This window comes from Amblyraja radiata, chromosome 1, assembly GCF_010909765.2.
Source record: "Amblyraja radiata isolate CabotCenter1 chromosome 1, sAmbRad1.1.pri, whole genome shotgun sequence".
NCBI lineage: Eukaryota > Metazoa > Chordata > Chondrichthyes > Rajiformes > Rajidae > Amblyraja > Amblyraja radiata.
The window spans coordinates 82,096,688-82,111,570 of record NC_045956.1 but is presented as its reverse complement, the minus strand read 5'-3'; the positions used below and the strand labels follow the sequence as shown (position 1 = coordinate 82,111,570).

Below are 14,883 nucleotides of genomic sequence, written 5' to 3'. Positions count from 1 at the left end.
GGGCCGAAACCCTTCTTCAGACTGATGGGGGGTGGGGAAAGAAAGAAGGAAAAAGGGGGGAGGAGGAGGAGCCCGAGGGCGGGCGGATGGGAGGGTGGGAGGAGACAGCTAGAGGGTGAAGGAAGGGGAGGGGACAGCACAGGCTAGCCAAATTGGGGGAATTCAATGTTGATGCCATAAGGGCGCAAGGACCCCAGACGGAATATGAGGTGCTGTTCCTCCAATTTCCGCTGTTGCTCACTCTGGCAATGGAGGAGACCCAGGACAGAGAGGTCGGATTGGGAATGGGAGGGGGAGTTGAAGTGCTGAGCCACCGGGAGGTCAGGTAGGTTATTGCGGACTGAGCGGAGGTGTTCGGCGAAACGGTCGCCCAACCTACGCTTGGTCTCACCGATGTAAATTAGCTGACATCTAGAGCAGCGGATGCAGTAGATGAGGTTGGAGGAGATACAGGTGAACCTTTGTCGCACCTGGAACGACTGCTTGGGACCTTGAATGGAGTCGAGGGGGGAGGTGAAGGGACAGGTGTTGCATTTCTTGCGGTTGCAACGGAAAGTGCCCGGGGAGGGGGTGGTGCGGGAGGGAAGGGAAGAATTGACGAGGGAGTTGCGGAGGGAGCGGTCTTTGCGGAAGGCAGACATGGGGGGAGATGGGAAGATGTGGCGAGTGGTGGGGTCACGTTGGAGGTGGCGGAAATGGCGGAGGATTATGTGTTGGAGATGAGATGGTTTGATAGGAAAGCCAATTAAAAAATAAATAAATCAAAAAAAATCAAAAACAATCAGGCTATGACAATCATTTTGAAAGCAAAGAGATGGTCGAACAAATAACCATTTTCAACCAGATAGAATGGTAATCAGTAGGAAATGGTCAAATGAACAGTGATTAATTTGCCCTGTCAAGATGAAACCACATATTTTATGCTGGTACAAGTGTACGTGCATGGATTTTGCTTAGTCAGCAGTATAGGACATTTCAGGTTAGGACAAATGTAATATTTGATTATGGTTTAAATATTTAAACATTTTTAAATATGCTATTATGCTATATTGGAAAAAAATCATTTCAAATATTTCAGTGAAGTTTTCTTTACCAGCTCTCAGAGGACGAGGAACCCCTCCTACAAAGATGGTTTTGCGAGGATCAAGTGGCTGTGAACCATCCATTACAAAGTCGCTGTCACTTAAATTCCATGGCCGAATCTGAACCTGATTAAATGAACAGAACACGTTCAGTCCACTCAAATACTGCTATACAAAAACAATCTTCAATCAGAGAACTGCAACTGGCATTCTTCAACCTCAATGAAGAAATCTTGGTGAAAAACAAAAGGGCATTTACTATCAAATAAACACAATAGTGTGGATATTTAGGAAAAATAGGCAATGTTTGCTGACAATTTCATGCACAGCAAACAAGTTCAGTGCAATGCTGAACATTCATGGGCTGCAAGTCCACACTACCTTTGGTACACAAGCTGGCAACGACCCCGTGGTCAGAGATAACTCGGGGACAGCTACCTCATTGATTTCAAAGGAGGGGGTGGAATGCAATGGACTCGGGCAAGTATATGTTCCCTTAAAGTGCTAAACTGCATTTTTAAATATTTAAATGTGTTTTAGGGCATTCATTTCTCCTGACATGTTTCACAATTTGATCTTTTCATGAACATTTAAAACGTTTGAAGCGTTTGACAGTTTTAGTTATGTCATAGAAACTAACCACAAAAATTGGATGAACTTTCATCTGTAACTTCTAAATGGGAGGATCACTTAATACAGTTGTGCATTCCTGCCCATTACAACCCCACCACTTCTAAAAATGAATGCAAGATTGTTAGGTTAGGTTTGTTGCCAACACACCACTAGTAAGACTTTACATGTGTTATACCCAACCTTTATACTTCCATGAAGGATTCAAACATAATAAATATATTCCAGATTTTAAAAAAATCACAATCAGAGAAACAGGGTAATTAACAGACTCTTAGTCATTAGACTTGTGAACAGTTTATAAAGCATGTTTGAACACACATTTAGATTATATCCAGAAATCTGATAACATCACTGTCATTTACAAACATGTGCAAAATACTGTTGAATATGGCTACTCTACTTTTTTGCAAGTGGGGTGGAAAAGTTATGATTCCCAAAAGCATTAAACATTTCGAATGCTTGGTTTGAGTACAAACAAACTTTGACCATTTGACCTGTCAGTGTATGAATGAACAACTAATTATATCAGTAATTTGCTTCACTGCGTTGTTAACCTGAAGTCATGTGTAATGATGTTTGCTGGGATTAATAATTTGATATTAGTACTAATTTACAAAGAATAATGTGCAGGTACTGTCAGGGGGTTATTCAGTCCCTGTATTGCAGGTAACTGTATTCACCAAGGAGAAATATATTAGTTACAGAAAGGAAACAAGGGTATTCTAGAGCATTTTAACATTAAAAAAGAGGATATATTTGATGTCTTCGCAGGAATAAAGGAGGATAAATCCCCAGGTTACTGTGGAAGGCAAGGAATGAGATTGATGGGGTCCCGAAATAAATTTAAAATCTTTTCTGGCCAAGAGACTGAGGACTGCAAATGTGATATAGTTAATTAAGAAGGGCAGCAGGGATAAGCTAGATCAGAGGCCAGTGAGTCTATCATCAGTTGTCAACAAATTATTGGAAAAAAATTGAACACAGGATTAATCTACACTTGGAAAGGCATCGATTCATCAGGAATAGTCAGCATAGTTTTGTCAGTAAAAGATACTGCCAGCTAAATTTGGACTAATTTTTTTTCAGAAGAGATTAACAAAATGTACTGATGAAGAAAGTCCTTTGACTAGGTACCACGTAGATAACTGTCCAACAGGATAGAACTCAGAAGATCCAAGGCAATAGGACAAATTTGATGTAAAATTGCCCTGATAATAGGAAGTAGAAGGGAAGGCTAGAAGGGATCTGAGAAAGGGTTTTTATCCCTAATCTTAAAATATACTGCGTGAAAAGGTGGCGGAGGCAGATACTCTTCCAACGTATAAAGTATCTGGAAAAACACTGGGATAGATCAGGCATTTAAAAAAAAGCTACGGAGCAAGTGCGGGTCCACACAGACACAGTGGGCTGAGGGGCCTGTTTCTGTTCTGTGTGATTGACTCATTGACAATATTGCAATGTGGGACAATTATTTATGTATTTATGTTGTCAAACAACCTTGATGCTATTCAGATATTAAAATTCCAATTTGGGATTAATAAACTTTAGCTAGAAGATAATGTCACCAGATTACAATAAATATACTCCAGACCATTCACAAGCACTAAATTATAAGGAAAGCTGCTTGCCTATCCCTTAACGTACAGTACATTTATTTATAGGTTTACTCCCTTTCTTGCAATTCAAGAACTATATCTAGTGAGATTAAAATATGTATCTACAGATATATCTATAAATTTACTGGTTTGTCCTTGATGGTAGGGCTTGAAACACAAAGATAGAGTTTGCCATCCTCTTCAATGCAAGCATCAATCAGAGCCTGGACAGAACTCTCCTCCTGAAATAGGAGAAATGCATAGCCTGTAATAGAAAAGGAAACTAAATCAGCAAGCAGAGTCATTTTGTGTCTTGAATTATATTTCAAAATACAAATTGTTAATTTGTTTGCTGTACAGTAATATTTAAAACACACAGCAATTCAAAGAGCCATCAGCAAAAAATGTACCTACACTGGCATTACTTCTGTTATCCATTTTATAAAAATGTTGTATCAGTCTTTTTTTTAAATGACATTATGTACGATTGGCATTTGGGATCCAGTGTAAGACATAATCAAATAATAGTATAAATATTCCTCAAATGAAACAATAGACTGCCAAGAGATTGTATTACCTCCTACACCATATAATACTAGGACAGCAGGAAACCAAATTAATCTGTGCCATAATGCATAACTCTTTTGCGGTGACATTTTGAATTCTGAATTCTGGATTCAAATTTCTCACAATGACTGCTTCATCTCAGTCTGGTGTACACATTAATAAACAAAAAGTATATTCCTTAGATTGACAGCAACAAGCTGGTTACCAAGCTCATGGAACTGGGTCTCTGTGAATCTCTCTGCAACTGGATCCTCGACTTCCTCATGAACAGACTACAGTCTGTACGAATTGGCTAACACACTTCCTCCTCAATAATAATCAGTACGGTAGCACCTCAAGGCTGTGTGTTCAGTCCCATGCTCTACTCACTCTATACTCATGACTGTGTAGCCGGACACAGTGCATACTCCATCCTCAAGTTCGCCGATGACACCACCGTTCTTGGACGAATTACAGATGGTGAGTCAGAGTATAGAAGTGAGATTGATCAACTGACCAAATGGTGCCAGCACAACAACCTGGCTCTCAATGTCAGTAACACCAAGGAACTGATTATGGACTATGGAAGAGGAAGGATGAGGACCCATAAACCTGTCTACATCGACAGGATGATGGTGGAGAGAGTCAAAAGCTTCAAGTTCCTGTGCGTGCATATTTCTGAAGATCTTTCATGAACACAGCACACTGATGCAATTATAAATAAAGCACTTCAATGCCTCTACTTCCTGAGAATATTACGGAGATTCGGTACATCAGAGAGGATTATCTTGAACTTCTACAGGTGTACAGTAGAGAACATATTGAGTGGTTGCATCACGGCCTGGTTCAGCAACTTGAATGTGAACCAGGAGCGAAGAAGACTGCAAAAACCTCCCCACCATCGAAGCGATTTACCAGATTCGCTGCCTCAAAAAGGCAGCCACCATCATCAGATACCCACACCACCCTGGCCACACACTCATTTCACCCCTGCATACAGGAAGAAGGTACAGGAGCCTGAAAACTGAAACACCCAGGTTCAGGAACAGCTTCTTCCCTAGAGCCCTTAGGCTATTAAACACTACAACCTCAAATAAGCTCTGAACTACATCGACAAAAATGCTGGAGAAACTCAGTGGGTGAGGCAGCATCTATGGAGCAAAGGAAATAGGCGACGTTTCAGGTCGAGACCCTTCTTCAGACTGATGGGGGGGGGGGGGGGGGGGGGGGGATGGGGCGGGAAGAAGAGGCGGAGACAGTGGGCGAGGGAGAGCGGGGAAGGGGAGGAGAAAGCAGGAACTACCTGAAATTGGAGGTCAATGTTCATACCACTGGGGTGTAAACTGCACAAGCAAAATATGAGGTGCTGCTCCTCCAATTTACAGTTGGCCTCACTCTGGCAATGGAGGAGGCCCAGGACAGAAAGGTCGGATACAGAATGGGAGGGGGAGTTGAAGTGCTGAGCCACCGGGAGATCAAGTTGGTTATTGCGAACCGAGCAGAGGTGTTGGGCAAAGCGATCTCCAAGCCTACGCTCTACTGATGTAGAGCAGTTGACACCTAGAGCAGCGGATGCAATAGATGAGGTTTGTGGAGGTGCAGATGAACCTCTGCCGCACCTGGAAAGACTGCTTGGGTCCTTGAATGGAGTCAAGGGGGGAGGTAAAGCAACATGTGTACCATTTCCTGCGGTTGCAAGGGAAAGTGCCAGGGGAGGGGGTGGTTTGGGTGGGAAGGGACAAATTGACCAGGGAGTTATGGAGGGATTATTTTTGTTATTATTGCACTATTACAGGTGCACAACCTTTTATCCGAAGATCCAAATAACGAAAACCTCCGAATAGCGGCCATTTTTTCGGTCCTTGAAGAAAGGTCCTTGAAAACGTTCACCGAGGGCGGCCCGCAGAGGTGACAGCGGAACCTCCAGTCGGTCCTCGAAGAAAGGGGAACTAAATCCCCATTCATAAAAGAGAAGATGAGGGTATATTGCGCGGGAGGGTTAATAATTGACAATATGCTGCTGCCTGCCCGCTGAGTTAAAAAGTTCTCACGGTGGACTCACGATATACAGTGTTTCGTGAGTCTTGCGTGGGAACTTTTTAACTCAGCGGGGCAGGCAGCAGCAGATTGTCGCTCGCTTCAGTATCACCCCACCTACACCCCTCTGCTTCCCGGCCATGTGTGTGACCCCTTCCCTCCCCTCTCCAGCTCCCCGCCCATTGCACCGGCGCGGGGGCTTTGCACTGTCTTCACGTCGGCGATTTCGCAGGACCGTGTCAGGACCAATTAGACACCGACCACCAGGCCCACCGCAAGCACGGAGATCCCAGACACCCACAGCCAACAGCAGCCCAGCCCAGCCCCACTCCAACTACAGAGGAACCTGGGTTGCGGATGACGGGGCGCAGCTCGGGGCGTCGTAGGGGCCCATCGGGGAGCGGCCACTCAAAGCCACGCCGGGAGATGTAGGGCCCTGCCCCGGTCTTGATGTTGGAGCCCCCGGCGGGCGCTAGCAAGTCCGCGGCAATTTACAGCCGCGCCGGGCGTTGTAAGGCCCCCCTCCGGGTCACTCTCAACCTCTATGATGTTTGCTCTCAACCCCGTAATTCGGGCGGGAGAAGTCGCCGCTGCCGGTGCCCCGCAAAGCAGTCTCCCACCGGAGACCCGCGAGCTCCCGGAGTCACCATCCACCGGAGTCGGGTCGCAGCAGCTCGCCCCCGCAACTCTCCACGCTCCGAAGCTGGCTAGCTCCACGGAGGTAGGTCCGTAGGTCCACAGCTCCCACCGCCGCCCACTGACCCCCAGGCCCACTGCAAGCACGGAGATCCCAGAGACCTACAGCCAGCAGCAACTCCAGCCCAGCCCCGCTCCAACTCCAGAGGAACACGTAGGGGCAGAAGCTGATGGTGTGCAAGGTACGTCTTGTTCTTGGGGTGGCGGATGAGGGGGCGCAGCTCGGGCTGTGGGCGAACTGCCACTTGTCGCTGTAGCGGCCAAAGATCATAGAGGAGCTCCTCTATGATCTTTGGTAGCGGCCCATCGGGGAGCGGATTCCTCTGGAGTTGGAGGGGGAGGGGGGTATTGTGCTGTTTGATCGCCCCCTGCTATCCCAGGGACAGGGAGACACAGCGGCTTTTTAGACTGGTGGGCAATCACTTCCAAAGTTCTGCCCACACAGTCAGTACACTTCTCCTACACTGTATTTCATACAAACATTTATTCTGCAAGAAAAAACGACATTGAAGACTCAAACTCGCGATCGAGTAACTGCCAGGATCAAGGCGCAAACTCGCGACCTTGCGGATATGAGCCGAGCACTCTACCACTGAGCCAGCCATTAAAATCTACGCTAAAAAATTTCCATTCCGAAGACCGACAAATTCTGAATTACGAAAAGTGTCTGGTCCCAAGGCTTTCGGATAAAAGGTTGTGCACCTGTATTGTGTTTTTTTAAGTGTACTTATAGAAACATAGAAAATAGATGGAGTAGGCCATTCCGCCCTTCGAGCCAGCACCGCCATTCACTGTGATCATGGCTGATCATCCACAATCAGTACCCCGTTCCTGCCTTCTCTCCATATCCCTTGATTCCGCTAAGCCTAAGAGCTCTATCTAACTCTCTTTTGAATGCATCTAGTGAATCGGCCTCCACTGCCTTCTGAGGTAGAGAATTCCACAAATTCACAACTCTGGGTGAACAAGTTTTTCCTCGTCTGAGTTTACATGGCCTACCCCTTATTCTTAAACTATTGTTTGTAGTGTAGTAAGTTTACATATTGTGTTGTGCTGCTGTAAGTAAGAAATTCATTGTTCTATCAGGGACATATGACAATAAAACACTCTTGACAGGTTTAGCAGTCACAAAGATCTGGTGTGATCATGATAAAAGACTAACTTGGTATTCAAAGAGAAATAGAGACATAAAAAGAATCAGATAGCAACAGGCTCTTTGGCACATTGAATCTACACTGACAATTATGTACCTATTTAAACTAATCCTATCCTGACTGGGTTTTTTTTGTTCTCCCCCGCATTCCCATCAACAACCCTCCTCCCTCCAGATTCCACCTCTCTCCCACACGCTGACAATTTACAGTGACCAATTATTCCCAAATCCGTGGGGGTGTGGAAGATAATTGGAGGATCTGGCAGAAACACATGAGATTTTAAGCATTATTTAAAAAAAATAAGAATTCCATTTCTAATCAAGAAAGCTTCAGTTCGGTTAATCATTGATGCCTGGCCGATGAAAATGTGTGCATTTAATATATTTACGTTTAAAAATCACAAATATTAACTTAGTGAAAGAATGCCTTATTTCAGACCAAAACCAGGGATGGAACGAGCAAAAACATTTTCATGCAGTGAGTCAATATAGGTTGGATTTTATTACCCAAAAGGCCAGTGGATGCAATTGTTACTTGAAAGTGAACTGTACAGAAACTTGGAGAATTAAAATAAAGCTACGGGGAAAGGGCAAGAATTGGTGCGATCTCAACAATGCAGGTTCAATTGGCTTAATTCTTTGTTGCTATAATGATTTCATAGCTTTGATTAAGTTAAGCAACTTTAACATTGAATTCCTCTGATATTGGCTTACCTAGCAGGCTCCCCAGCCTTTTCTGTTGGTTATATCAATTTCAGTATATTTTTTATGCTTGCATCTTATTAGCAAACTCGTCCAGATGAAATATATATAAAATATAGATGTCAATACATATACATTTATGAATGGTACTTTGAGAATTGCTCCGATGATAATTGTTTTGAGGCCATGTAAAAATCTAATCAAATATTTAAAGTTTATGCTAGACTGAGATGAAACAAAATTGGATCAGGGGAATGTGCAGAATATGAGTTGACTCCAAATTGGATGTGCAACTGCAGATTCAGTATTTGTAGAATGAATGCTACAATAGCGTAAATTATAATGTAGTGCTTAATAAAAGTCCTTCCAGCTTTCACAACCATTGTAAATTAGTACAGCCTTACGCTGTAACTATTTCATTTAGAAGGAATATAGAAAACATTCAATAAAAACTTCAGAATCAGCTACACACAAAATTACAGCTTGTTCTAGTGCAGAGGTAAAAGTAAAGCAAAGTTGTGTTTAGATGGTTTGGAAAAGCAAATCTGATGAGTCAATGAGCAAATCAGAATGCCAAAAAAATGGGTGCGTTGATTTGCGTCAGCTGAAAGATTAAAATGCAAAATAATCTAGATTGCCAACTGAATCAGGCTACTTTTAGATTTAACATTCCTCCGATAAATCCATGAGGCAAGTGCCTTTGCAACACGGCTTGTGCATCGAGTTGCAGGAATGTTTTCTTCCCAAACCAATAAACCATTCAGTAAATATTTTAGTTCTGTATCTGTGCTTTATCCAATAACACTTCACCCAACACTCAATTGGAAACCTCTCCATGATTTTAGTCACATTCCTAAAACACAACTTGTCTTTAGTAGATTAGGCCTTGCGTATAATGCCTCTTAATCAGGATACCAATGATTTTGGGCCCGACAGAAAAATAAAATGTAAAAAGGAGCCTGAAATAAGTCTGGGTAACATTGTTCTGGTCTCAAAATAACCATGTAGAATTCATCTATAGGCTAAAATCTCATTCATTATTAGATATTTGCCTTACCTTTTGGTGGAAAATAGGATTTGCTTTCAGCTTTATGGGGCCAGTCGACAACCAAAGGTCCAAAACGGCGAAAACTGGCTGTAATTTCATCTGGAAAAGCAGCATTTGATAATGTATACAATCTCTAGTTCAGAATTGAAGAAAGTTCTGAATTGAAGAAAGAACTCCATAAAAATTTCACATTTCAGCACTACCTTCATCAATATCTGGTGGAAGGCCACCAACAAATACTTTTCGGGAGTATCGTTCAATTCTTTCTCCATTCTGGTGAGATGAGCAGCAATTAACAGAATTCAAAACGCCAGGAACAGTCTGGTCACCATGTCCGTCATCAAGAAAACCATCTTCGATGGGGAACAATGAGGAACGGCCTGAAAAAAACAAACTAATTTGAAAAAGAGTTCAAAAGGTCCAACTTCTTGAAACATTTTTTTCAATGCAAAAGATGACAACATTTAAAGCCTATGTAAAACTAAAGACATGAACTTGTTTACAACAGTTTGACTTGCATATTACTCAAGTGTTTATTTCCCCAGCCTCTTCAAAGATGTATGCACAGAAATTCTGATACTAACTTTGAAGAATGTTGGGTTCCAAGAAATATCTACGAATGGTTTATAATATCAATCCTAATTAAACCTATAACAGCTTAACTTTGTAAACCAGTATATATTACCATGCATTGATAAAAGTATTGATGGAAGGCATTTATTTGATCACCCATAACACCACAGTCTCTCTCTGCAGATGTACCCTGATCTGTAAAACCAGCATTATATTTTTTAGATTTCTGGTACTTTAAATTTAAAATAATAGTGATTGCTTTTCCATTTTCGATAAGTCTGTTCACTTTGAGACAAAGACTAGGAAATACCTTACCATTTCTGTGTTGCGATAAAAGAACATTTGAAACACTTTGTTTGCAAGGATACATTTCTACTTTACACTTGAATTATAATTCCAAATAACTATTAAATCACACCATCAAAAGACTGAAGTGTGGTATATCGCACTAGTTACTTTAAAAAACGTTTACAATAAAAGATGTGTGGTTTATTCCGTGACCTTCAAACATAGAAACATAGAAAATAGGTGCAGGAGTAGGCTATTCGGCCCTTCGAGCTTGCACTGCCATTCAATATGATCATGGCTGATCATCCAACTCAGTTTCCTGTATCTGTCTTCTCTCCATACCTCCTGATCCCATTAGCCACAAGAGTCACATCTAACTCCCTCATAAATATAGCCAATGAACTGGCCTCAACTACCTTCTGTGGCAGAGAATTCCTGTCAGAATCCCTGCCAGTTCTCTGTGTGAAAAATGTTTTTCTCATCTCGGTCCTAAAAGACTTCCCCCTTATCCTTAAACTGTGACCCCTTGTTCTGGACTTCCCCAACATCGGGAACAATCTTCCTGCATCTAGCCTGTCCAACCCTTTAAGAATTTTGTAAGTTCTAATAAAATTCCCCCCTTAATCTTCTAAATTCTAGCGAGTACAAGCCGAGTCTATCCAGTCTTTCTTCATATGAAAGTCCTGTCTGGTGAACCTTCTCTGTGCTCCCTCTATGGTAAGAATGTATTTCCTCAGATTAGGAGACCAAAACTGTACGCAATACTCCAGGTGTGGTCTCACCAAGACCCTGTACAACTGCAGTAGAACCTCCCTGCTCCTATACTCAAATCCTTTTGCTATGAATGCTAACATACCATTCGCCTTCTTCTCTGCCTGCTGCACCTGCATGCCTACTTTCAATGACTGGTGTACAATGACACCCAGGTCTCGTTGCATCTCCCCTTTTCCTAATCGGCCACCGTTCAGATAATAATCTACTTTCCTGTTTTTGCCACCAAAGTGGATACCTCACATTTATCCACATTATACTGCATTTGCCCCCTCACCCAACCTATCTAAGTCACCTTGCAGCCTCCTAGCATCCTCCTCACAGCTAACACTGCCCCCCCCCAGCTTTGTGTCATCCGCAAACTTAGAGATCTTGCATTCAATTCCCTCGTCCAAATCATTAATATATATTGTAAATAGCTGGGGTCCCAGCACTGAACCTTGCAGTACCCCACTAGTCACTGCCTGCCATTCTGAAAAGGACCCATTTACTCCTACTCTTTGCTTCCTGTCTGCCAGCCAGTTCTCTATCCACATCAATACTGAACCCCCAATACCGTGTGCTTTAAGTTTGCATACTAATCTCTTATGTGGGACCTTGTCTAAAGCCTTCTGAAAGTCCAGATATAACACATCCACTGGTTTTCCCTTATCCACTCGAATAGTTACATCCTCGAAAAATTCTATAAGATTCGTCAGACATGATTTACCTTTCATAAATCCATGCTGACTTTGTCCAATGATTTCACCACTTTCCAAATGTGCTGCTATCCCATCTTTAATAACTGACTCTAGCATTTTTCCCACTACCGATGTTAGACTAACTGGTCTGTAATTCCCGTTTTCTCTCTCCCTCCCTTTTTAAAAAGTGGGGTTACATTAGCTACCCTCCAACCCTCAGGAACTACTCCAGAATCTAAAGAGTTTTGAAAAATGATCACTAATGCATCCACTATTTCTGGGGCTACTTCCTTAAGTACTCTGGGATGCAGCCTATCTGGCCCAGGGGATTTATCGGCCTTTAATCCATTCAATTTACCTAACACCACTTCCCGACTAACCTGGATTTCATTCAGTTCCTCCATCTCATTTGACCCCCGGTTCCCTGCTATTTCCGGCAGATTATTTATGTCTTCCTTAGTGAAGACAGAATCAAAGTAGTTATTCAATTGGTCTGCCATGTCCTTGTTCCCCATGATCAATTCACCTGTTCTGTCTGTAGTAAATTAGTAGTAGATTAGTAAAGTTTTAACTAATCTTTTTCTCTTCACATATCTATAAAAACTTTTGCAGTCAGTTTTTATGTTCCCTGCCAGTTTTCTTTCATAATTCATGATTCATTAGCAACTTCAACACAATTAGCTTGACACCATTTAGGACAAGGATTCTGTTCTGTCCTAAAATTTAGTTTCTTCAACACTGCAGAATCTACAAAATACGAATGCAATTATTCATAAAGGCTATTCTTCAGAACATGAACAGAAGCAAGAATAGGCAATTTGCTTGCTCTGCTGTAGGCTCATGACTGATCTTTTACTTCAGCAGTATTTTTCTTCACTAACCACATATCTAGAACGTTTCATCGCAGTCTTAAATATACTTAGCAGCTGAGTCTTCAGTCCTTTAGGATAAAGAACTCCAACGATTTACAACAAATTTACTTTCACTCTTTGAACTTTATCTCTCAAACGCACAGCCTCTACTACCAATACAGAAAGGAAATTCTGAAGGCTGTGGTGTTCCTTTAAGCCCCACACCAGCATAACTTGGAAATATATCAACCGTTCTTTATCATCACTTTGACTGAACCCTGGATCTCCCTAACCACAGCTTTTGAGAGAATCTTCAGCAAATGCTCACTGTGATGGCTGACCACCATCTTCTCAATGGTAATTATTGATGGGAAAACGTTGCTGGCTTTTTTAGTAATGCCACATACCCAAAAGTAATAAATGAAAAAAAAACTTCTGAGAACGTAAGATTTTATATACTTATTTATTAAAATAAGTATTCTCCTTCTACTTTGAAATTTTTGCTGATTTGGTTCATTCTTCTTTCAAATAATAACTATGTATCCATGCTCTTCAGCCATGTGTAATAACTATCAATGCAATTGATAGGAAAGAACTAAGCATGTTAGGCTGGCAGACAGAATCAGATGCAGAATCAGCACTCAAGTGATCAGAACAGATGCAGAATCAGAAGAGCAAGCTAACAAAACGGCCCATCAGAAACTGAAATTCTTATCCATCACTCATTACACTTATAACAATATATTATCTGCATGTAATACATGAAGTTAATCATGTGTTGCACGCTTTATAAACGCTTAAAATATTAATACATTTTAATTTGATTTAAAAAATGAATCACTTTTATTAGATTTTTTATTTGCAAAGGAACTATCAATTTATGAACTGTTGAACTTGGTGTCATTTATAACGCCTTGTAAATCAAAGGTTTTCACCCTGTACTTAAGTTCTGCAATTTTGATTTAGAATTTAATTTCTAAAAGTACAAATGGCAAGTAAAGACAAAGTAGGCATTCAGACTAAAACACGTGAGAAACTGTACTGATGACATTGCAGAAACCGAAGAATATTGCTCTTTTCAATTTATAATGTAATGTCCAATTCTGGGGGTTGTTTCAGATAACAAGCACAAATATATTATTTTCATACATGATGATTAGCAATGTGTGCGCACTTAAGTGCAAGTACATAACTTTTGTCCCAAATGAAAAAACAATCTCCAACCAATCACATTCTACATTCCCTGTGTGTGTTATTTTTGTGTAGCTATTAACCATTTCAGTCAAAAATACACAAGAGACTGCAGGTGCTGGAATCTGGAGCAAAAACCAAACTGCTGTAAGAACTTACCGGGGCAACCAGAATCTGTGGAGGCAAAAGAATTGTCGAGGTTTCAGATTGATCTCCATCTGGACATGAACTGAACACTGGAATTGCACTACTCAGTAACACAAGAGCAAGTGTGACAGTCTCCTCGAATAGCTCTCACCATACCTCACCAACATCAATTTTGAGCCCAAATCTGAAGTTATTCAGTACATGAAGAAACTGCCTGATGCAGAATCCATCTCACGGTCTGATATGGTTGCAACAAAAAAACTTAAGGATATTATCATTCACCTTTCAATAATTCAAAATGACAGAAGCATTAATCGTGTTGGTGGAGAGGAATGTGTTTATTAAACACCCTATTCAAAGGACTCCATAACCATGGCTTGAAATTGTCCAAAGAGAACATGAGGCCTTGCAAGTAAAATCCAGGATACAGTAGAATTTATTGCTTTAAATAGTGGTCCTATTTGTTGCAAATTTGCTCATGCAAATAGAAGGATGGGAGCGGAGCAATGTGGCGTGGCATTTTATTAAATATGTTATACTGTGAAATTACACTCTTGGGTAAACATGTTGAGTTTCACCAACTACATTTCACAAAGTACTCACTTTTCACTCTAGAAATTCCACGAGTGAAGTTTTAGTGATAAAGTAAAAAACGAGATCTATGCAAAAATAAACTGCTGGAAGAACTCAGTGGGTTGGGCAGCATTTATGAAGGGAGGTGGACATACACTGTTTTTAGGTTGACCCTTTTTTCAGCTGGAGTCTAGGGAGGTGGTTGGTGAAAGCAGCTGGGAGGAAGAGGGCAGTTATAAGCTGGCAAGTGATGGGTGGATCCAGGTATGGAAGGGGTTCCACCATTTGCACTCTTTTGTCTTTTCCTCTTACCATTT

The 14,883-nt window shown here is 41.6% G+C and overlaps 1 protein-coding gene across 2 annotated transcripts in view; it reads right to left on the bottom strand.

The window, feature by feature from the left end:
• cpeb2 (cytoplasmic polyadenylation element binding protein 2) overlaps nucleotides 1-14,883 on the bottom strand; it is a 109,813-nt gene that overhangs the window by 16,116 nt on the left and 78,814 nt on the right. For both annotated transcript variants that reach the window (XM_033025707.1, XM_033025699.1), the window contains 4 exons: nucleotides 9,696-9,872; nucleotides 9,502-9,591; nucleotides 3,457-3,575; nucleotides 1,094-1,208 (listed from right to left, as the gene is read on the bottom strand). In XM_033025707.1, the coding sequence (XP_032881598.1) occupies nucleotides 1,094-1,208; nucleotides 3,457-3,575; nucleotides 9,502-9,591; nucleotides 9,696-9,872 (501 nt within the window). The remainder of the gene's footprint in view (nucleotides 1-1,093; nucleotides 1,209-3,456; nucleotides 3,576-9,501; nucleotides 9,592-9,695; nucleotides 9,873-14,883) is intronic.